Source organism: Gallus gallus, chromosome 15 (assembly GCF_016699485.2).
Source record: "Gallus gallus isolate bGalGal1 chromosome 15, bGalGal1.mat.broiler.GRCg7b, whole genome shotgun sequence".
NCBI lineage: Eukaryota > Metazoa > Chordata > Aves > Galliformes > Phasianidae > Gallus > Gallus gallus.
Genome location: NC_052546.1, coordinates 7,029,389 through 7,053,381, shown reverse-complemented (window position 1 = coordinate 7,053,381; position 23,993 = coordinate 7,029,389). Strand labels below are relative to the sequence as shown.

Below are 23,993 nucleotides of genomic sequence, written 5' to 3'. Positions count from 1 at the left end.
ATACAGAAGTCGTTTGGCACTTGGTAGTAAACCTGCCAACACTGGCTTCTCCTTTAGGTAGCGCTTAGAGCTGCTCACTCCAATCCTCTGAAGCAACGAGTAACTCCTGATGCTGCAAACACGCAACCCTCGGCTCCTCCATCGCCCTGCCAAAGCCCAGATGGGTTGAGAAGTTCACTTACTTATTGAACTCAGCCCAAATTCTGGCCCAAATGCACTGAAATCCCGTGATGCACGCTAGTGCAGCTGCAGGTTTCCTACTTTCCAATCTAGGACTTGCTAGTTCGTTTAGGATGAGGTTTGCTACATAAACTACACTTAGGCAATGGGAAGAGCTGGAAACACGTCCAGTTGTTCTGTCACATGTAAACCACCTGATTAACAGCTGCTGAAATAGAGGAGTCTCACCTCACACTGCAGGACAAACTGCTTTCCTCCTTTAATTCTCAGCAGGATGCATTTCTTATCTTTAATTTGGGTTTCTTCAACAGACAGGATTTGTTCCATGGTCAGTAGGTTTTGCTGCAGTGTTTGCAGAAATAAAGCAGAGATTATTGGAAGAAAACCGCTGCCCATCAAATAAAGCCAACGGTCAACTTCTCTGGACCGTACGCATGAATGAAGTTATGAACATTAACAGTCATTTACTAACATAACAGCACCGTCATAGCAAACATCCTTTACTTCTGAAGGCTGAGTCATGAATTAAGAACAGGTTATAAGGTAAGAGAGAGATTTAGCATGGGGGTTTGGTTGCTGAAATAGAGACAACAAAATGCAAGCTCAAAGAGCCAGTATTGACAGCATGAAATAAGAATCTACAAATAGGTGGGTCTACAAACAAAATATTCACTCTCCAGAGGGTTTGCTCTCCAGAGGGTTGCATATAATTTCATATATTTTTCCAAGTATTACCGCTGTTTAAAAGAAAAGAAAAAAAAAGGCATCCTTATCGACTACCCCAAAAACCTGAGGGGGAATACTGAAGCGTTGTATACTTAGAAAGAAGCAAACACAGGGCAGTTTGCAGCAAAGCTCTCCCCACAGACCGTAAGATGAGAACACCCCCACATTCTAATCCCCTCCTTAACTACACATACAGATGGTCTGCCTACCACATGGTCACAGCTGGACTAAGCTAAGGTTACTATAGCATTTTCTTTGAAACAAAATGCTATAGCAGTTGTGGCCTTACCAGTCTATGTTTTTTTGTATATATAGTCCAGAGGACCTAAATGAAAAACAACACCATGAACTACCAAATTCCTTACAAGCATCACAAAGCAAAGCAAACAGGGCTCTCAAGTCAACCTGATGCTTCCTCAACGCACTGCAGCTACCCATTGACTAAAGTGAAAGTCAAGGGAAGTCACCCTGAGCAGAAATCAGCTCAAAGCTCTCCTTCCAGGGACGCAGGTGTGAGTGGAGCTCCCCATCTGCCCCAGCACCCACCTGCCTCCATACCCTGGGAGCTGCTGCCCCCACTCACCCGGGACTCTCCCTCTCCTCGCCATTCAAGTCGGTTTGGGAAGAGGTAAAAGTAACGCCGCTGCCACTGAGTCAAGAATGGGTTCCCCAGCTTCAGCATGTACCCGTGCATAATGCAGTCCTTCCCAAGGGCGTAATCTACCGAAAGAGGAAACGTCAGGAGGCAAAACAGAGTCACCCCACACATGCGTTGCGTTGACTCACCCTGCTCAGGGCTTTTGTCAACGTGCTATCCACATGCACGGAGAGCCAATTCTGACTTCATTACATGAGCTGATGAGATTGCAGTGGGGTTAACCAAGAACTGGGTCTGGTCCTTAAAAAAGCTCCCTGACTTCTTATTAAAAGAATTACACATTGCCACCCACAGTTCAGAGCCTCGTGGTGCGCTTCCCCCTTGCTGGGAGGACCTCCTGCTTTATTCCCCCACTCCTCTGTCATGAAATCAAACCCCACGTCCCCCTTCCCGAGCAAGCAGCACAAACCACAGTGATGGAAAGGCTGCAGGTGATCGTTTTTAAAAGATATTAAAGGGTTTCCAAAACATTATGTCATCATACAGCGTTTCAAAACATTAAGGATTGTCTGAAGAACATGATACTGACTGCATGAATACTAACAAAGGCTGGTGAGTGACAGTAATATAGGAGTCTGCCGTGTGGAACTCAAACACATGAATTACTATCTAGCAGTAAAAGATGGAGAGAAGTGTATTTGATAGATTACCTTCCTCGTGGCCAAGCTGCTTATTTTTAGCCCTTTTTCTGGCCTCAATTTTATCCGTGTCTGCATTTACTGCATCATAAACAGTTTCTGCTACTTCTTGCTGCCAACGCTCCGATATTACCAGTGGGAAGTTCTTATATAACTCCTGGTCACTATCGAGCAACTTGCAAGAGAAAAACGACACAAAAGAAGCCAACGTTTCAGTCAGTCCTACCATTCTCCTCCCCAGCAGTTCACAGCTTGCAGGTGTTTTGATCCCTGACCTCCCAGCACAAACAGCTGCCAACAAGAGAAAGCACGGATACTGACTTGGTTTTAATTTATACAGTGAGAATGGGCCACCTGCTCCAAGCCTGCTGGGTTTGATGTCACTAAAAGCCCTACTCACCTGCCCCATTATATTGACATTCTATGTGCAGGGCATAGATTTACATTTAATCATCGTGTAAATGCAAACGGAGGATTCTTCACTTGCTGTTAACGAAACACCTCACTGCATTAAAATCTTTCCCCACGCACACAAAAAAAAATCCCAGTGGAAGGAATGACAGCAGCCCAGAACTGCAGGAAACACCCCAAAGCTCTGCATCTCTCTTGAAACGCCTCAAATCATTTCTGTGCCAACTCCTGCAATGGCAGCGGGTGACACTGACGGGCAGGACCCGTTTTTAGGCAGCAAGCAGCTCACGTGGCTTTTTGCTTATCACGTTGGTTTCTCTCCTGACTCACTTTTGCAATAACAAGAGCAACGTTTGGGCTGCTGGGGAACACATGGCAAAGCCCATCAGGGACAGCCCTAAGGGAGCTATGGGAGGAGAGGGCACAGCACACAGGTCAGGACTGCCAGCAGCTTTTGCTCCAGGCTTTTCCTTTTGTGTTGTTTCCATTTGATTTTAATAGTATCAGAAGCCGAAAGTTACTTTTCTCTCTTCTATCACTTTTCTCAAGCTTAGAACCATTACATGTCCTTGGAAAACTGATCGAGTCCCAAAAGCTGCCACAGCCCGTTTGGACCGCCTGCTTTATCACTGCAAACCTTCAGGCAGGAAAGCAGACCTCAGTCAAGCTGCACTTACAGCACAAGGATTTGGCAAATTAAAACGAAAGCCCACAGCCAACCAACCCATGCTGCCATATAGGAGCGTGGATTACCTTTACAAACTTGAAGACAGTCCCTTGCATGCACACATAACAAGTGTAGGAGAACAAAGTGCCATTCTTTACCTACCCTTTAAGGTTGCATACCTTAATGCCTTTAGTGTCCTCTTCATCAAACGACCCAATATCAAAAGCATCCGCTGCATTCACTTCTCCTCGGGGAGGAATCAATGGGGGAGGATACTAGAAAGGAGAAGCAGCGTCATGACAGACCAATTAATTGATGTTATTTAAATGCATGCACTCGTGCAAGCAAGTGCCTGTTCTGGGGACAGGACTACTGAGCGTTGTACCCATTGCCTGCTCAGGCGTATCGTGTGTTTGCTGCTTTAACACATAAGTTACAGTTTCTCAGCCCTTTACCTTTTGTAAATACACTTGCTGCCAATCAATCCCTTTGAAGAAAGGATGTTCTTTCACTTCTTGTGCACTGCAAAATAAAAATAACTCCCGTCAATGAAATGAAGGGGCTTTCACATCAAACGGGTTTGAGAAATCCAAAGCCTTCAAAAGGTCAGGCATTTCTACCACTTGAAACAATCAGTAAAATGCTTTCTCTTTCAAAAAAGAAAAGAAGCTTTCCTATGCAAACAACAGAACGTTGATGTGGACACACTGGCAGTAGTGCTGCAGCTCTGGCAAACCATCACCACGGTCCTTCTGTAGCATTCCATATTCTGAACAACAATCAATTCTCTTCTACTGTCGGATCCCATATGTTACTTCTACACAACGAGCTTACTCCACGCCACTGAATATTATGCTTAGTTAATGGCAAAGCAAGCAGCTACTCTTGATAGGCCAGCATAAGTATGACTGCACAGGACTTGGGGGGAGGGAAAAAAAAAAAGGGTCTTTAATGATGGAAATCATCCAAAAGCAAACCGAGCAAACCAAAGAAAACCGAAACGGCCGTGCTCCATGAACTCCACACCTACCTCCTCCCTTGGCATCCAAGCCTCTTGCTAACGTCCCGCTGCAGGAGCCCTTCCAGAAGGGATTTTAGTTCAGGAGAAAAGGAATCTGGTAACTCCACATTCTGTGACACGGAAAGAGGCATTTGGTTACAGGAGCGCTGCGCTCTGCTTGCTCCGCACGGGAGAGCAGCTTGTTTTGTCAGGGTTTGTAAACAGCTCTTCCGTGTGTAAACACAGCCTTCTCACGAAGGAGGCTGTACAGCTCCCCTTTTAGAGGGAACGGGTGTTTAGTCAACAGGAGGAATGTAAGTGCATCTGCCAGCAGGACCCTTACCACGGTGAGCGTCATCCGGTCGATCTCGTGCTTATCTTTGGTTTTGTGCTGTCTGAAAGGACTGTGACTGTAGGAATAAGAAAAAGCACTAATGAATGCAAAGCCAGAACACAGCAGCTTAGTTCAGCTGTGGCAACCCCAGGAAAGAGTGTAGCATCCTTTTTAGTCCCATTCTTCCACCTCATCAATCCTGGCCTGCAGAACAACGAAACAAACTGTCTCAAAGATGCTGTTCCAAAGCCCTTCTTCCCAATTACATCTGTGCCTCCTGGAACACAGGACTGCTCCGTCTAACGGCAGCAAAGCTATTGCCACAGCACTATCTAAACACACTGCTCTGTACGAGCTGCAGAACTCACTGCTGGTGTGCTTCATTTTTTCCCAAGCAAGATCTTAAAGGAGACAAAACAGAAGATAATCACCATAACAGTAGTGACTGGGAAGGTATTTGATGGCATGTGGTAAATCACCAGCTTTATCCATTTCCTGCTTTAGCATTCTGGTTTTGAATTTGCCTTTTTCCTTTCAGACCTCTGACTATTGCAGATTTACCGCGCAGGACTTCAATGGCAACATGAAAGAAAGCAACATTCTCAGGCTGATTTTTTTCCCTCACTGGATTTAGGGTACGTATTCCTGATGCCCTACCTGCCTCCAAAACAGTGGGGGAATGCTGCTCTTCAGAACTAAAACGTTATTTACCCATCAGTTAACTGTCACAGAGCGCTGTGCTGCAGCATGGCACACCGGTTCAGCTGGGCACCAGCTACTCAAGCATTACCTCTCATTTCTGATGATGGACACAGCACACCTCGGTTTTGTTTCTAGTCGTGATAGGTAACAAGGCATGAGAAAGTGACTAACAGATAGCCCTGTTTGCTTGGATGAGGTTCGGAGCACACATCAGGGAAAGGAATGATTCACTGTGGATTTGTGGGCAGGATTTTCTGCCAGATTAAACTTCTTAAACCCCCCAAGAAACAGTATCACATGCCCAAGCCTTGTTTTGGGATGTGAGTTGCTTAATTGGCTTCGGAACGGATTAAGAAGGATAGATGGTAGCATGGAATGCTCCGGCTTCTGGCTGACCACCTCCAGGAGCAATCACAGCACTGAGCTCTCCCCACCCCACCAGCCCAGTGCCCGTGGGTGAGAGGGACTGCTGGTTCTGGTGCTGGTTCTCTCATCATCCACCTCCAGTTACATGCAAGAGGAACCACACCAGAGCCAGCGGATGTCCTGAGCCCTGCGCCCACGCCACTCAAAAGGGAAGCTGAAATACAACTGATCTGGAAACTACAGGAGGAAGGACTGAGCGTCAGGGAGCGATGTAAGTGAATGATATTCACCTTAAAAGATGATCTTAAGCATACAACGATCTCCTTAATTTGACAGGCCCGTGGTACATTTAAGCAGTGAGTAACTTATCATCCAAGATACCGTGGCCAACAGTTGAGTAAATGGCCTATCAGTAAGAGGTCAAAAAAAGCAGATGGGAGCTCCCACATTTCTCACTGTCCCAGGAAGCAGGGCTGGAGCTTTGCTTGGTTTAGAAGCCAAAAAAAAGCCTATTTTAATCTCAGGTGCAGGTGTGTTCTCATTTGCAAGGATGGCAAGCTGGTTTGGGAAGAGGTAAATCTAACGCCGTTGCTACAGAGTCAAGAATGGGCTCCCCAGCTGCAGCCTAATGCAAGTTATTTCAGCTAAAATATATTAGTACTATAAAGAGCAGGCAATAAGGCCCATGCTAAAAGAAATAAGCATAGGTGACATGGAACTTCGCTCACCCTCTCAGAAGTTTGAAAAGCATGCAGCCCAATGAGAACCAGTCCGCACTGCTGTCGTACGCCGTTCCCTTCTGCAGCACCTCTGGAGCCATGTATCCATGGGTACCTCTGTGGAGCAGAAGGAAACAAAATGCTGACTGCAACCGAGCCTGCAAACAGACTGCCTTTTTCAGGAGGATAGCCTAATTTTAAATGTGTTTTCATTTGTTTACTTGTTTGTTTTACTTTGGCCCTACGTTCTCATGCACGCTCTCACTCTCTGCCAACTGGAAAATAGGAGCTTTTTCAAGAAGCTACTGAGCTGCACATCTTTTGAGATGTAACGGGATGAAGTTTCCCTTTTTTTGCTTAATTTCTGAGACTAAATTGGGGCAAATGAGGACCTACCAACAAAACATGCCAGGCAATCCAAGGCAACACAAGAAACTCAGGCCCCAGATACAACCTGATGCTAAGGGAGCAGAAACACAGCCTGCCTTCAGTTCTAACAGAAACCCAGAAACAGAAAGGCACAACAAACCCTGGTTTTCAATCAGCTTCAGAATATTTAATTATCCACGCAGGACAATTAAAACAATCCGGTGCTTTAACTCAGTCAGGTTCTTATCTTCTCTGAACAATGAATCATCTCGAAATGATGCGTCATCTTCCAGCCATGCCTACACAGCAGCTGCTACAACTGTGCAGAAGGAGAGCCTGAAAGCCCCCATTAGAATCCCCATCTCAGCTGTGGTATGGAGCCCATGCCAGGCAAGTGTTATCTTCCCCTTGTAGGCAACGTTAAATACTGAAGACACACAAAGGGTTTATTTAGCAACGACTGTGCAGCGGAGCTCCCATATGTAATACTCACACACTTGCATGTGGCTTCTTTTTGGAGAAATCACAGGCCAGCCCCAGATCTGATATCCTTACGTGCCCGTGTTCATCCAGCAAGATATTTGCAGGCTAGAAAGGCACGAACACTGAATGGTTACTGCTCGGTATTTCTCAGCTGATGGAATTACAGAGTGAACGCAACTGACACTTCCCAGATAAAACCTACATCCCAACAGAGCACTACCATCACCTTCACTGGGCTGTTCCAAAGTACTGAAGGATAACAGAAGAGGATAAAGCAGACAAGGCTCCCGTCACACACGCTCCTCCATCAGGGCTCTCAGACACTGAGTACACTCCCTGAATTAATAGCACCATTAAGACGTGAGATGAATAACACTGCACGGGATTCATTTTGGCACCCAGGAAGCATCTCCCAGGCCTGCAGAGCAGGATGGTTTGCTGAAGCACTATCAGAACATGTAGCCAGCCATAAACAATTTATCTTCTTCTCAAGAAGAGATTGCAGATAAGACCCTTCTCCAGCACTCTGTTTGCTGCTGCGTAGCAACCCCTGTGTGAGTGCATCCCTGTGTTAAGCATTACCTTCAGGTCTCTGTATACAACGAAGCGGTTGTGCATGTGTTCTAAGCCCAGGATGATCTCAGTAGCATAAAACCTCATTTCTTTTTCAGAAAACACTCCGTGCTGGGAGAGGTGGTAGTGCAAATCTCCTCCTGAAAGCGGGACAATCAACAGCTGTAAAACCTCGTCTCACACTGTCGTATGGGGGGGGCACTCTGTGGGTTCCAACACCCCGAGGGACACAGAGGGACCAGACCTACACACGGTGACAAAGTACCTGAGAAAGTCAGTAAATAAACTGCACTCATCTGCAGCTCCATTTCAGAAGCACTCGCAGTGCATTCACATTTGCTTTCAGTGATTCATCCAGCAAGGAAGTCTTAGTGCATGGGATCACCCGAGCAAGAGAAATGCAGTCGTATTTCATGAGGATCCTCACAGAATCCTTATAGAAAACACCCACAGCTGGCCACATCCCTTGCAGGACCTAAGCTCTGCTCACTTTCCAGCCTTTCAGTTTCCCTGTTTAAATCTGTTAATGTTATGGAGTAAAGGAGGCTTTGCAGCCTGCATTCTACATTTCCTGGCCCAGGTCTGCTGACCCCTCCTGCTCACAGGCTGATGCTTTGCAGCTCACTGTGTTTTCCCCTCATTCTCCTCGTGATCTCAGCCCCTCCTCCTGCCAACATTGCTGTAATACCATCACCGTCCCCATTTAGCCCTGCTTACCATTCATCAGGTCCAGAATGAAACAGAGTTTGTCGGGGGTGTGGAAGGCATAGGTCATACACACTATGAAAGGGCAGTCCTAGAAGGAGAGGAGCAAAGGGTTCACGTCAGGTGATGAGCACATCACTACTCACAGAAGCCAGAAGTAAACGTGACGCCCTCCTGTGACATTTGCCAACAGCCATCGTGATTTTCTAAAGCAATTTGTTTACTAATCTGGGTCCTGTGATGCTTTGCTCGCCGGTTTAGAGATCTTAAGGCTCCGTTCTCTCATTTCAATGTGAAAGTTACACACCTGCGAGGAGCCAAAGAATGACAAAAGGCAGCCAGCACCACCATCTCCCAAACCCTCCCAGCTACAGAAGGCGTTCTAGAAGCACTTACCCGTGTTTGGGCTGGATTAACATGGAATACACGTTAAAGCTAACAAGCTTCAGGAAAGCTAATGCTGCTCCTTGTCCCATTCCCACGATTGTAAGGAGAACTCCCAGCAGTCAGAACCCCAAAGGACAGAGAGCTGTGTCCTCACCCATGCACTAAGCCTGCACAGCACTCAGCCCTGCCACCCACTGAGCCCTTCAGCTCCCAGCAGCGTTTGCAGCGGATGAGTAAAAGGAACAGAAATACACTAGGAAGGAAATCACAACTCCTGGCTCGTACGTAACGCAGGGGAAGCAAGAACAGCAAGCTCAGCACCACGCACAGCCCCGCAGGCAGGCTCACGGGGCGCAGGCTCAGCCAGGTGCAGGGAGGGACAGCACGGACTGCATTTCCACTTCTCGATGCCTCTTAGCCCCGTTTGCCATTAATGTTTAACACGTGCAGCTGTAAGCAGTATAGCTGGATAAACACCTCCGTACTGTCAATCTCCTGTACAAATGCACACACACACACTGAAGAACCAGGGGAGGAAGCTGAAGCCCCTCCCCTCTTCATTAGGGCAATGGTGCAAGCAGCTCGTTTATAGGACGGCCGTTAAATTTGCTGACCTTCTCTGCGGCCATACAAAGCCAGAGCTGTTCAGCAGCCTGCAACAAACCCTACAGAGGGCTGTGCTATCCAAACACACAGACTGGGCCATAAATCCAACATCTGAAAGCCCAGATGCTGGCAGGAAGACACGCCACAGCACCACACAGGGAGCACCAGCGTGACCTAACCTAACTTGGACTATGTGCTAATGATCGCAGCACTGATAGTGAAAGCTCTGGGAATCTCCCACAGGAATTTGGAGCTTCCCAGTTTAGCAGCAGCACTACACGGTGGCCCTCAGTGCACACCAACCCAAGGAAGAACTCTCCTGCCCTGCCTGCTTCATCATGCAGCTCCTGTGCCCTGCAAAGCACAAAGAGGTGCCGATGCATTGAAGCGGGGAGCTCTCCATTCAAGAACTGAGTGCCAAAACCCGAGGTGGGCTCACCGAAATGACTGCACAGACATCCGTGTGATCTGCACAGCTGCTATTATGCGTTGTGCAGACATCTGGATCCCCCGTTACATGACTAATTGTGCCAAGACGAAGCGCAGAGCTGCCACAGGGAAGGCAGGCGCCATCAAACCCAGCAGCCTGCAGCCAGACACAGAATGAATCACCTCATTCTGCCATTTTCAAAGCCGTTTCACTCTGCATATTCAAGCTGCCCCAGCGTTTCTTGCCGTTAGCAGGTGTAGCTAACCTGAATGGGTGGAATTTTGTCTGAAGCCCCTCTTTTCAAGCTCTTGCAGGATGCAAAGTCCCACTAATGAGCTGATGAGCCCTAACAGAACAACAAATGGCTCGCCTTGCTCTGCTGCTGCTACGTGACTAGCAGGGCATCACATCAGCCAACAAGCTCCAGCACCAGCAGCCTCATGAGCCATTTTCTGCTTGAATCTTTAGACACAGAAATTCACTGCGTTCGGTACCAGACCAAAGGAGTCACAAATCGAGGTCAGTAAGACAACGATGACTAACCTGCCTGGGTTTCTTATCTAGCCTCCACTGCAGAATCCCACCTCTAGGACTCCTGACACCTCTGTATAAGCTGCAATCCATCCCTGGATTCATCACCTGACAGCAGAAGGGCTCTGGCTGGAGGACTTCTGTCCTGGAGCACTTACCCAACTACATGCACAAGAATGCAGGCTGCCTGGGGGGGGGGGGGAGGGACACCCACCTGGAGGCCCCTGAGGCTGGCAGAGGACAGCAAGGACACCGGGCTTGCATTAACCAATGCTCAACGCACCACAAGTGAGATTTAAGAAGGGAAAAAAAAAAAACAAAACCAAAAAGGGATCAGCATTTGCTAATCCTTCTGGATAATGCGGAGCCCAGATCAGGATTTCTATAATCTCCACCAAACACAGATCTCATCTCAGAGCATTTTCTCTCTGCTGTGTCGCCAGCTGAAGCAGCAGTCCTGCACTGCAGGCACGGAGGTGTTTGCACACCCTGCTGCCTTGCAAGTCCCCCACAGACTCGCCATGCACTTCCTCCTCGTTCCTTCCTTCAACCAGGCTGCAAAAAGGGGCTGTGTTTACACCGAGCTGAGAACCAAACGCTGAATTCATATGCAACCATTATGGGGAAAATTAACCTTTTTACCAGCATCACAAGTAACCATGGTGATACGAGCTGATTGCAATTCTGCTTAACGAGGACAGCGTGCTGGAAGCTTCTGGCACCCCCAAAGCCTGCTCTGAGCACAGTTCATTTCACACAGGCTCGTAGCTAGATGGGCAGGCTGACTTCTACACCTCCACAGCTACTCAGCTCATGTAAATAAAGCAACTAAATGGACACAGCGGATAACATTGGGGTCACAGGGAAAGGAGGGAGAACTGTAAGTGAAGTTTTTCCTCTGGAAGAGCATCTCGTGTTCTCCATTATGTAACCACAGCAGAAATGTTGTTTACAAGGCAGAATAACGTGCTGGGAATATTACAGCTATGGATACGTGAAAGATGAGTGTTGATACATTGAGAGGATTAAGCGAGAGAGAGAGAATGAGCAGAGCAATGGGAGCCTCCTCGAGGCTCTGTACCTGCAAGCAAATCCATTCTGACTTCAGCCACACTGCCAGAATCAGTGGGGAGGGCTCAGGGTGGGTGGGTGAACGCTCACATCTCACACAGAGGAGTTGCTGGAATAGGTTTTATGCATAGCAGCCATAATGTTCAATGCAAAAATAAATAGGAATAACGAGTACTTACTCCCGTACTGACAAGAGACAGCATAATTCTTTCATTTAAGGCTAATGTTTCTCCTTGCTTCATCTTGATTCTCTTCTTATCTAAACATTTCATTGCATACCTGCAAATAATAACCATTCAGAACAAGAAGCAGAAAAGACTTCCTCCTATACTCAGTATGATTAACTCGCAGTTACACAACGCTTCGTTAACGTATCCTGCAAGCAGGCCCTTTGATTTAAACACGGCAACCCAGCACTGAAAGCATCGTTACGTGGCCAAACAAAAACAGCTCCGAAATCTCACAAAGCCAGAACGTTTCTCACAGAAGCCTCCTAACAGACAAATGGGCTCCAACAAACGCTTCCGTGCCCAGCAACCCCAGGAATTACATATCACACATCCATCCAGTGATAGCTCCCAGCGAGGATTTGCAGTATGAATTAAGTAACAGAGACCCTATCGAGGTTCCGTTTAATCCTGACAGTTTGGGTGTTTAAAATCTGTTCTCTGCTCCAAAGGAACGTCAGATGGAGGGAAGCTTTCTCCATCACCTTCTGCAACCCGTGCTACAAAAAGGAGTGATGTTCTGCTGCAGGAAGAATGTTGTCCTCACAAGTGCCAGACAAGAGGAGGCTGCAGTGCTCCGGGGCCCATTATCTGACAGTGGAGGAGGACAGCAGTGTTGTTCCTGTCCCCAGCTGTTGTTTCTGATCCCCAGCCCTGGGCAGCTGTGGGGTTTAGGATGAGGCCATGAGGTGTATATGCCAAGCTCGGATCTCGCATTGCAGGCCACGATCGCCATGCACGTGTTGTGTGTGAGGGGGGGGAGAGTGAGGAGCAAGCAGGCTGGCATCTGGGTTTCTAAAACGGGGAATGCATTCACAGCACGTGCTCCTGCTGAGCAGGCAGTCAGTGCCTATAAATAACGCTTCACACGCTGCCCTTCACTGAGCTCCATGTGGACGGCTGGAAGCCTCATCTCATCCTCACCCCAAGGCACGGCTCTCCTTCTCCTCTGGGCTGCTCCCTGAGCTGGATCTGGCCCCTAGCTACGCGCCCTAGAAGGAGGTGATGTGAAAAAGCCTCAGGTGTGCCTGTGGGTTAGTGAACACCGCTGGCGTTTACCTTGTGGGCTGGCTTCCCACGCTCCTTGCAGGCAGTAAGAGCAGCAGAGGCAGCCATCTAGAGTGGTCGGGATCTGGATTGGGGACGGGCAAACAGGTTTGGATTAAGAAAGAACTAAACCAAACCTCTAGCCAGAAGCCGAACCTCATCTAGCTTCAAATCTGAGAGAGCTTGGCATCCCCACACTTGGCCTTCCTTCACTACTTAGACCTGAGCAAGCTGGCCTCTGCTTCCCCTGCTGGTCCTGAGGTTTGCCTACCTCCTGCCATAGCAAAGCTGGGGTATGAACATGGCTGGGAACCTGAGAACGACCCGTCAGGGCAGATAGATGCCTACTCAGTGTGCCTCAAGCTGAATAAAAGGTTTATTTTTGTACCCGGACAAAAAGAAGCACCAAAGCAAGAATAAAGACAGTATTGTTAGTAGTAGTACTCATATCGGTAATTGAGGTCACTGCAAAATACTGAGTGTGATGGTAACGTTAAGATGCCCTCCTTTGGTTAATAGCTCAGAACTTTGTTATTGTTGAAGATGCAGAGCACGCACACACGCCAGTGAAGCCAGCTGTAACTGCAGATGTGGCACTCCAAACATACCATGCTTAGATAGAAACATGTAAGGATGGTCCCTGGGCTATAATGGTTGGGAGAAGAGCAAGATGGAAAGACAAAAAAAGAACATATTGAGAACAGTTTGTTAAATCAGTGCCCAGATATTCCAAACAGGGCATAACGGGACAATTATGCCTCAAAACTGAAATGTGTTGATTAGGAGAAGTGTGTGAATGGTGAGACCAGAAAAAAAGATCCTGGAGTTCCCACTGAGAGCTCTGTTAAACAAAATCCAACATTGAACTGTGCTCTTCCAAACGCAAGCATCACTGCTTTGGCCAGGGGAACATGCACCCATCAGGGCAGAAACGTATGCAATTATACAGATGTAGAATAGCACATGCAGCCCCTGCCCAGGGATGACCCTGCAGACTGAGCAGTGCTGTGGTCACGTTCCTCTGCCATCCTCCAGTGCTCCATTAGCACCAATGAGGTGACCTTCAGCAGATGGCGGAGGACACCTCACACCATCACCATGTTACCATAAAAACATCACTGGGCACCGTGAGGCGCTGGGCCAGGAAATCATTTAAGCACATACTTGACTTTAAAACACACGTGCAGCCTCCGTTGATTCTGACAGGACCTTTTCAATGAGGGCTATGCTTAAGAGTGCTGCTAGACTGGAGCCCTGCTGCATGGCACACAGCAGGATCAAACAGCAAACAACGCTTAACCACGATCCAGAAATCAGAACCTCTGGGGATCACGTTTACTTGGAAGGAAACACGCAGCAACGCAATGCTGCTTCGCAGTGATTCTGTGTGAAATAACTGGAAGGATTTCCTTGCAGAGAGCAGAGTTCACAGCTATCTTTAAAGCACGTGTGTACATACTCACATTTTTCCAGTGTCTGCTTTTCTGCACCCGTACACTTCACCAAATCCCCCTCTTCCAATTATTCTATGTACACTGAAGTCATTCATGGTCAGCTGTAAGCAGGAGGGGGAAAAAAAAAAAGACTTTATTATTTCAGTAAGAGGCTTAACTCTTGTCATTCATATTGCATTTACTGTTGTGGGAAAAGGAGTTCTTTATTGCTTGCATTTGAGTGTACTCGCAGGCACCACTGTGTTAAGAACAACAGAAGGAGCCCTGAGCCTGCCCTGGCTAAAGGCTGATGGCCTCACTCATAAAGTGAGAGCTGCAGCAGAGGATGCTGCTCCTACACAGCCACAAAGGAGCACTGCAGAGGGACAATGGTTGAGGCCAAAGAAGGGCTGAGGGCAGTGCTGGGGACGCTGCTGCAGCTGCAGTGGGACAGAGAGGGGGAAACAATTGGAGCAGCTCAGCTTCTCGCAGCTATCACAGCAATCCCAAAGCCATCAGCTCAGGGCAGGCAGAAGGGATGTCCAGAAGGAACTGTAAGGACTGCATGCCTAAGAATAGAGCAGCGTATCAGTAACACTCCCTGTACTCGATAAGGCCTTTAGAGAAGCAGGATTCAAAACTGAACGCTTTCTTCCCCGCATCAGCCTTTGACAAGATAAATATATGTGTAAGTACTTACATGAATATTTAGCTCTACATTTTTCCATTGACAGAATCTAGTAAACTTGTCACTGCAGAAAAGAAGTTTAAAAGTTATCTGAGAGTAAAAAAAAAGCCCATAGAAAGCACCATAGAAAGCATAGAGACTCTGACACTGAAAAGGAGACGTGCAATGCGGCGTGCTGGGACGTTCACCAGCACAGCCCTGCTTTTAGGCAACCATAATCCCACCCCCACCACAACCACCACCTCTGGGCAGTGCATCTCTCCTGCCTTACGGCCCTGTAAGAGAAAGCCATCAGCTCAGAGCATCGCTGCAGTTGTGAACGTTCCTTTTTAACGACGACTAACCTAACTGTGGAACTAACCAACAACCAAACGGCAGAAAGGGAAATGTAATTAAAAGCAAACAGAGGCAGCTCAATTTATGTTAATGAACCTCTGCATCCCCCCCAAGGAACGTTTTCAACTCGTTTTTAACTTAACGTAGGAAAAACATAAATAATAGCACAGGCAGCAGCCAAAGAGCCGTCTCCCACTTCTACATAAATAATTCAGTCTTTATTTTCAAAATAAGGAATACCACTTCTATGGAGTCATTTGTAAAGTGCACTAACTAACCAGCAAATGAAGGTTACTAAGCACGTTTAGCTTTGTTTTACAGCAATACTTCAGGGACCCGACCTGGTGCTATGGCAAGTGCAAAGTTCACATAACAGAGCTCACATCCATACCTTTCCATAAACTTTTGGAATATTTTCCCTCGGAGGCTATCACAGATTTCTTCTATATAGGGCTACAAAGGATGAAGAGGCACACGTAAGTGTAAGCATATGATGAGCTGGGCACATACCACCACCCCACGCACACAGTTGGTACGCTGAGGTTTGGAGCTGGCCTCACCAGCCTCAGCCACTTGGCAATCTGCAGCAACCCCAATCCCAGACAGACCAAGAGCTCTCTGCACACACTGCACACAGCCCTGTGCACTGGCAGCATTTCCTATGCTTTCCCTGGGTAAAGCTGAGGCAAGCATTTCAGCTCCGTCGAGCTTTAGGAACCTGAACAGGTGCCCTGAAGTGAAGCACAAAATACTGTCACCAGCTAGGAAACACTGTGCTCCCCTTGGGGAGAGCTGAATGAACCCTGCACACAGCCCCTATAAATGGGTAACAGCTACAGAGCCATCACAGTACAGATCTTCTCCCACAGGGTCTGTGCTCTGCACTGCCCAGAGCTGCTGGGCCCACCCTCTGTGCATCTCTCCTGAGTCTGGGAGCACCTTCAGTTCCCAAATGACTTCTTCCAAGCAGAAGTGCTTCCTCATGATGTGTGCCAGCACGCAGCGATCTCAAATCCCAACCCAATTAGCAGGGAGCTGTAACTCAAGCAACGTAGGTATCAATTTGTCACTTCACCTAATTGCCACGTTAAAAACAGTTCACTGAGCAGTAAGAACAATCAGGCAGGGGCAACCTTCACGAAGATTGACATCAAAGAAGTGTAAGCTCGTAAACACTCCCGTGATGGGTGAGGTTCGTTATCTGCACAAACAAACTGGCTCCATGAATCCAGCTATAAAAATGAGCACCAATCTGAATTTCTTGTATAGTGTCAGTCTGTATTGCAGTGCAACAATACAAAAAGCATCTCACGTCTCACTCCTTCATTTGCTAAACTAAACAAAACCACTGGAGATTAATAATTCAGAAAGTGAGCCAGAACAGCACTGATTTTTGTATTCAAATGGAGGAAATGCAAATCCTATACTCTCCTCACGATTCAGAATATTGGAAAGATTGAAAACAATAATAATAAAGAGCACCAAAGTTTTAGTGGTGCGGAAACTCCTGTTTAAAAAGGTAACTTCTGAGTGCATTTTTGAGGGTGGTGACGCACTGAACAGGTTGCCCAAGGAGGCTGTGGATGCCCCATCCCTGCAGGCATTCAAGGCCAGGCTGGATGTGGCTCTGGGCAGCCTGGGCTGCTGGTTGGCGACCCTGCACATAGCAGGGGGTTGGAACTGGATGAGCATTGTGGTCCTTTTAAACCCAGGCCATTCTATGATTCTATGATTTTGTCTTTGGATAGACAGAAAAGCACTCAAGTTAGCATGAATTAATTCCTCACCTTAATCAACTATGAATTTATACACCTTTAGCTTAGAGAAGGTGGAAAAACATCCTCAAGGATTTCACATCACTGAAACATTAGGACAAATTCCCCACTATACAGTTAGGCTGATGCTGACACAAGTTTACCCTCCTGATGCGATGTGATTTACTCCAAAGCATTTGAAGGCTTAAAACCACATACATTTAAAAACTCTTCCATTCCCACACCAAGGTATAGTTAGCTCCCATAACTGTGCTTATAAACGTTTTGGATATGAAGAGTAATTTATAATTTTTATTCAACTGAGAGAAACATTCTGGTATTGCTCTCACAGAGAACATTGGCCAGTACCATTGGATTCTGCCTCTGTAAGAACACATTTGTCTCCATGCACAACATCACCCACTGTCAAATAAGTGAAGGAAATGTCAACAGACTGAACCTCACCTGGAAAAGGCTGGCTGGCACTTGCTTCTTGGATAAATGCGTTTGTACGTGGTCTACAGCTTGTTTGGAGAAAGGCTTTGGGAAAAGGAGACAAAGAAAGATTTCAAACAGTTGGAAATGTTTCCCTTAAGGTCTCAGAGCTGCTGTCCTTCTAAACCTAAGAAAAAATACACATAATGCAACGTAAATCGTGCTCCCAACTTTTCTTCTAGTTGAGAGCACGTCAAGGGGTTCACAGAATCACCAAGGTTGGAAAAGACCTCTATGATCATCCAGTCCAACCATGCACCTCTCACTAAACCACATCCCTCAGCACAACATCTAAACATTTACTGAGCAACACAGCCTAGTGAGCACAAGCTCCATTTGGAGGAGATGTGGCCTTGTGCTGGCTCTGGTGGTACTCGAGGAAACCCTTCATTTGGCACGGGTTGGGCTGGGATTGCTCTTGGCAGGGAGGGCTACGCACGTGGGAGCAGGAGAGCAGCTCCTTCATGATGTATGTGTCGTAGATCTGGCGGCTCCTGCTCAGGCGCTCCTCCTCCGAGTCCAGCTTCTCGTACTCTTTGATCTGCAAGGCCAGAGGAAGGACCCGTCAGATGAGCACATCTTTAATACTATTCACATCGCAAAGGTGTCTTTGCTTTGGCTAAAGCTTTATTTGTTTTCATTTTTTTCTTAGTTAAGATGCATAGTACCACAATTATAGGTGACATGAGATTTCCCTCCTAATTCTTAAGCAAGAAAGCTCATTTGCCTGAAATTCCCACAAAGCTCCATGTCCTACAGCTGTGTGACTGCAGTGCATTTCCCTCAGCTTTTGCTTTTGTTTTCCCATCACTCAGGAGCTGCTCTATGTACAGCTGGAACTGAGAGCCCCAGAACGAAGCCAAAGAAACCCCCAGCCCAGCCCTGACGTTTGCTGCCTGCCATAAGGCAGCAGTTCCACCGCCACCTGTGACTGCTTCCCCCCCTGGGACTGTTTTATAATTACAGTGATACAAAGCATCTTCCCTACGTTGTTTTTAATTAATGCCTTAAAACAATTAGAAGCAGCAGAGGAGCCCCGGTGTGCATCACCTGAGCTCAGCCTCCTCCTCATGGGCACCACGGACAGCAGAACCCATGGGCACGGCATCCCAAAGCCACAGGGACATCCCTGCCAACCTCAGCTCACCTTCACGCAGCGGCTGACAACGAAGCTTTCAAGATACTGCCATTAGCTTTCAAGCAACCTGACGTTCTTTTTTTCCTTCTTTTTCCTTTAACTTTTTTATTTGAAACTGATACGGATGAATCACTCATCCACTTAAACGCTCCATCGTGACTTAAGCTGCAGCAATGTGCGATCCCTGGAGTATGGAGCCCTTCTACATCGAGTGATTTTTAATGTGGCAACGCACTCCAATTATTTCACATGTAATAAGTGCGGCAAGTAAATCAAATACATGAGGGAGAAAAGCTGAAGAATCCAGCACATCACAGGAGAAGACGTAATGAAGCTCTTTAAATATCTTTAATAGGATTTTTCTAAAAGTGCATGACAAAGCATTTAACATCTTTTTAGGCAACACTTCGCTAATAACCTAAAAATACAACTTCACATTGTTTCAAAGATAAAGAGGTGGCTAAAAATATCTTGCTAAACAATCTGCTGCAACTCGCCTTTCTGATTACTTCTGACAGCGTTATCTCCAGCACAGAAAAGGATGGGAATTATGGAAATAAAGATCCCTCTTCCTTAGAAGCAGTGCCTAACTGAGTGGGGAGCAGCAGATCGCTCGTGATTTATCTCCACGCTGATCCCACTTACCCTATTGGTGCCGTTAGCCCACTAGCAAGAAAAAATGTAGCTCACCAGCCTGACAGCACTCCAGACACTGGGTTATCTCAGGCAGCACTTCTAATTAGCACAGAGCAATACAGGCTGCACTGTAAAGGCACGTGTGCATGTTTGCACCCAAACTGCCACCTCAACTGCTATACTTAGCAACAGGCAGGGGCTGAACGCAGCGGGAGCACGCGGGCGTCCCTTGCAGAGGAGGAAAAATCCTTCCCTGCATGCAGTGGATATGAATTCACGTCCCACGTCAGTTGTAGTAACAAGTACTGCTTTTGCTTTCAGGTCTTTTCGAGAGAAGGGATCTGCTGCTCTCGTTCCATTGGGAGCTGGCAGACGCTATTTACTTTCGCCTCATCTCTGTTTGTAGAAGAGCTAAGATTTATCATCATCTTCACCAGCGGGGATCAAAAGTTTACTCCGTTGCTCAAAAACGGGTCTGGCTTAACTCTGAGCTATCAGGGATCCTTTACAAGCCGAGACGAACCCAGTTTATAACTGAGTCCTTAGCAAGAGTTGAGGTGACCCACAGTAAAAGCATACAACTCACAATGGAAAACGTCAATAAACCTAAAGATACTTTGACCTCTGTTAGCATCCTCCTCCTCTCCACCATCATAGAATCATTAGGGTTGGAAAAGACCACCACGATCATCGACTCCAACCACCAAGCCACTGTCCAACTGTTGACCCATCACGTCAATCCATCTGTTGTGTTGGCAGCGTCTGCAGGATGCAGCTTACCTCTTCATAGAACTTCAGCTGAGGGACGGCTTCATCGATTTCATTCATGCAATAGTCTTTAAAGAGCAAAAATCCTGGAAAAAAAAAAATCAGAAAAAAATGTATCATTGCTACAACTTGCTATAACATTGCTATCAGAAAACCCCTGGTAGCCCCATGGGCTGCATACACCTGTGTAAGTATCCCTAATTGCCACAACTGAGCAGTATCGATTCTCCAGCAACTCCACAGCATTCTGAATAGAAAACATCATAAAACTCGTTCATCACCCAGGGGTATGTAAAGCACATCCCAATTCCCACCTGCTGAGGAACTTAGGAGATGTTTACACAACACACCGAAATATTCCATTCCTCTTCCCTGGTCCGATCTCTCAGGTGTCTTTCAGAGTAAAAACCAGATAATATTCAAGCATTTTGCTTCTTGGTACTGGAATCCCATGCCTCGGTGATAAAAAGCCAACTCCTTCTACATTTTGACTTTACAATTGCTGGTTAATGTTACCACTAATGGATTTTACGGTGCCATGAATTACATCAGAGCCTTTATAGTTCCTTTGCAAGTGATTTAAAGCACGGCCCCTGCAGCCCACTGAGGAGCCTTTTCCATTACGAGTGCTTTAAGCTCTGCCCCACATGGGCAGTGTGGGCACCTATCATCCAAACCCTCCGTCTGACGTTGGTATTTCAAAAGCATCACTCAATATAGACACACATCCATACACACCAGGGCATAAAGTGCTCATTTTCAACTCACCCAGCTACGCACAACTCTGCTCTATTTTATTTTTATTAAGCATCACTGTAATTTGAACTTACAGGTAAATTATATTACTGATTGTGTGGTCGACTAAGATGCAGCACGACCCCATGCACAACCTCATGTTTTCACAAACAAAACCCGTTCCATGCAGTGTCACGTTCCTTTCACCATGCAGGGAGCAGCTACCACCACCACACTGAGTCCACTCCCTACTGCCATCTCATTTTGTTGGAGACCAAAACAAGGCAAAAAGCACACATTGCTCAAAAGCAAAACCAGACCAGTCCCTGGAGGCGTTCAAGGCCAGGTTGGATAGGGCCCGGGGCAGCTTGGTCTAGTATAAGACGTGAACATTGGTAGCGCTGCATGTGGCAGGGGGGTTGGAGCTTGATGACCCTTGAGGTCCCTTCCAACCCAAGCCCTTCTATGACCCTATGAAAACCAACACTGAGCAGACAACAGAAGGCCACGTTTATGCATAACCAAAAGCTTCTTGGTAGCCCCCTCGTGGTTACTTCTGGATCCCAAGCCAAATTTCCTATTAGGAGAGCTTGTTTTCCTGGGGACCCCTTGCCGTAGCCATAAATAGACACCAAAGAAGGGATGATGACCAGACAGCCGCGGCGCTTCGCCTGACTCACTTGGCTGATTAGGACGATATTTGGACCATCATACAAACCGGGTTTTGTTCTCTAAATAAAGCCAGAAATCTAATTAAGAAATTACCTTATGAGAATCTCCAAACTTTCCAATTATTCTCACCAAAAAGAATCGTTCTTGAAATACTTTACAGCCAATCGGGTTTGCTGTTGGTTTTCTTTTTTTCCTGAAAGCAGAACGAGTTTGCCATTTCCTTGAAAGCCATTTGCAATCACCACCCAAAGCAGTCATCGCTCAGAGATGGCAAACGCAGTCCCAAAGCACAGATCATCCTGCAGCCCACTGTCTGCACAGGAAACATCCCATAAACCCCATCTGCAGTGAACCTGAGGACCAAAAGGCCTCATTTCTGGACCTCCACCAATGGCACTCATGGAAATAAACCTCGCTCATTAACTCTTCTTTTACACATGGTCGAAACATCACAGCAAAACAACGCTGAATAGACCGGACTTCTATTTGGACAACGAACCAAAGGAGATTACAGTTGTGTAATTAAGAGACCAAAGAGCAGCACAAACAGCGATGAATGCAGTGAAAGAAAAATCCCTGGCGTGTTCCCAGATGTTGGCTGCTCACCAACGAAACCCACAAACAAAACAAACCCACAGAGGAGACCGTGGGAGGGGTGTGAAAATACAGCAGCACAACTCCTCAGCAACGCCACTGCCAACGCTGCAGCCCTGTGTGATGGGCAGGGGGCGAGGAGCAACGACAGCCCGTTGCACCGCTCACAGCTGCTCAACGAGATGCTTCTGTCTTTCACTGCACTGCGACGTTAAAGAAAAGGCACACCCAAAAGAAGCTGGGAACTTGGGCAGCTGGTTCATCTGTCAGCTCTCCACCATTTTCTTTGGAGGAAAAAAAAGAAGTCGGTTGGTTCCCGGTTCCGAAATGCTGTTTGGGTCGAGGTGAAAATAGCCCTCTCTCTCTCTCTCTTCCTTTGAAAAACCCATCGATCAGAGCATTTACACATGTATCTGCTGGGACACATTGCACTCACACACGTTATACAGTCATTAAGAAGCGTTTCTGAGACACGCTTCTCATTAGCAAGGGATGCTGCATTTCACCCCGTGCCAATCCCAGCTCTGCTGTTCTTTCGGGATCCACCACCAGCTGCCTCCCAGAACCAATCTCCCTACAAGAAAAGCTTTCCGTGTATGTCTCTTAGCAGAAGTCATGCTGTGACCAAAGCACAAGAAGGACGAGGCACCACCAGCGTGCAACACACGCTGCTCCGCCAGCCAGCTGCACTTCCACTGCAGCATAAAGATCTCTTTTCTTCTCCTGATGTTCTGAGATGGAGCGAAGAATTATTAGCCAGGAAGCACAGCTTTCAGATAATAGCACAACTAATTGACAGGAGCAGTGCTGGAGTGGTGACAGCAGTTCTAAGGAGTTGGGGCAGAGCTGACGCAGAGCACAATAAGCGCCGTGAGCCGCGCGCTGCAAAGTGGGACCCAGAACAGAAAGCAGGAATTAAAGAAATGATAGCGTTAAGTAACAGCTAAAAGGAACCAGCAATTATTTATGAAATAAAGCTGTTGACAGCTTTTTTGCTTGCAAGATTTCTCCTTCTAGACTATATAATTGCTGCAACAACCGGATCAGTGGCTGCTAAGGAAAAAGATACTGGTAATGCCCAAGTGATGGATGGGATTAATAACGCAGACACGTGAGGACAAGAGGGCACCTCACCCCAGGCCATGCCTTCCCAGCCTATGGGCACTGCTCTTTTCTCACTCCCTCCTCACGGGCGATCCTGCACAGCACAGTGTGCCAAATGCCTTTATTTGCAGTGAGCCCCATCACCGACGCAGCGCTCACAGTCTGAAGGTCGCCCTGCATTCATCACACCACGTCCCCGTCCTCAATCCATACAGAGAGCAGAAGGATCGTAACGCAACTAATGAGGGACTCCATCATAAAACAACCTCAGATAAAACGACTTATCGAACCCGAGCTGGAACTTTATTAGTATCTGATTCAAATTTCCTTTGGATGGGAGTAAATAAAAATCTTATTAAAGCAAACAGAAGCGGCCAGGTAAAGTCAGCAGAGCTAAAAATAGGCAGCTGAGCCCTGGTGCAGGGATTCGCAGTGCCACGGACTGAAAGGAGGCTGCCTCTATTTGCAGCAGACCTGAATGTGGTCCGGCGAGCTGATGTCGGCTCTTTCTAGTAAGCAAAACAGCAAATCAGAAAACAAAAATGTCAAGCTGCTTCCAAATCCTTGCTATAACGTGCTGTGCGTGAATAGAAGGTGAGCGGAGCCCATGGGGACACCTGTGTGCAGTGGGATGGTTGGGTCCTCTCGCTGCGTACCCCAAAGCTCCACAACACCCATAGTGAGCACTTAAATAAAGGTCTCTCCCCCCGAGTCCCTCTCAGACCTCTCCCCATCTCTGCTGTTTGGCTGCTTTCGCCCAACAGAACCCAGAGGAAGGTAAGCAGAGGGACGGCCACGTCGCCTCCAGCA

General features: G+C 47.2%; 1 protein-coding gene across 4 annotated transcripts in view; it reads right to left on the bottom strand.

Moving 5' to 3' along the window:
* Positions 1–23,993, bottom strand: part of GRK3 (G protein-coupled receptor kinase 3) — a 45,183-nt gene that overhangs the window by 4,694 nt on the left and 16,496 nt on the right. For 2 of the 4 annotated variants that reach the window (XM_015275493.4, XM_046901309.1), the window contains exons 3-20: positions 20,091–20,164; positions 17,976–18,077; positions 17,507–17,581; positions 15,679–15,740; positions 14,964–15,015; positions 14,294–14,385; positions 11,736–11,835; positions 8,544–8,622; positions 7,836–7,966; positions 7,264–7,358; positions 6,411–6,518; positions 4,624–4,690; positions 4,311–4,411; positions 3,736–3,802; positions 3,460–3,555; positions 2,215–2,377; positions 1,490–1,626; positions 409–522 (exon numbers count right to left, since the gene is read on the bottom strand). In XM_015275493.4, the coding sequence (XP_015130979.2) occupies positions 409–522; positions 1,490–1,626; positions 2,215–2,377; positions 3,460–3,555; positions 3,736–3,802; positions 4,311–4,411; positions 4,624–4,690; positions 6,411–6,518; positions 7,264–7,358; positions 7,836–7,966; positions 8,544–8,622; positions 11,736–11,835; positions 14,294–14,385; positions 14,964–15,015; positions 15,679–15,740; positions 17,507–17,581; positions 17,976–18,077; positions 20,091–20,164 (1,715 nt within the window). Of the gene's footprint in view, positions 1–408; positions 1,232–1,489; positions 1,627–2,214; positions 2,378–3,459; positions 3,556–3,735; positions 3,803–4,310; positions 4,412–4,623; positions 4,691–6,410; positions 6,519–7,263; positions 7,359–7,835; positions 7,967–8,543; positions 8,623–11,735; positions 11,836–14,293; positions 14,386–14,963; positions 15,016–15,678; positions 15,741–17,506; positions 17,582–17,975; positions 18,078–20,090; positions 20,165–23,993 lie in introns of those variants that run through there. The other 2 variants (XM_040648545.2, XR_006931562.1) reach the window with 2 other exon arrangements.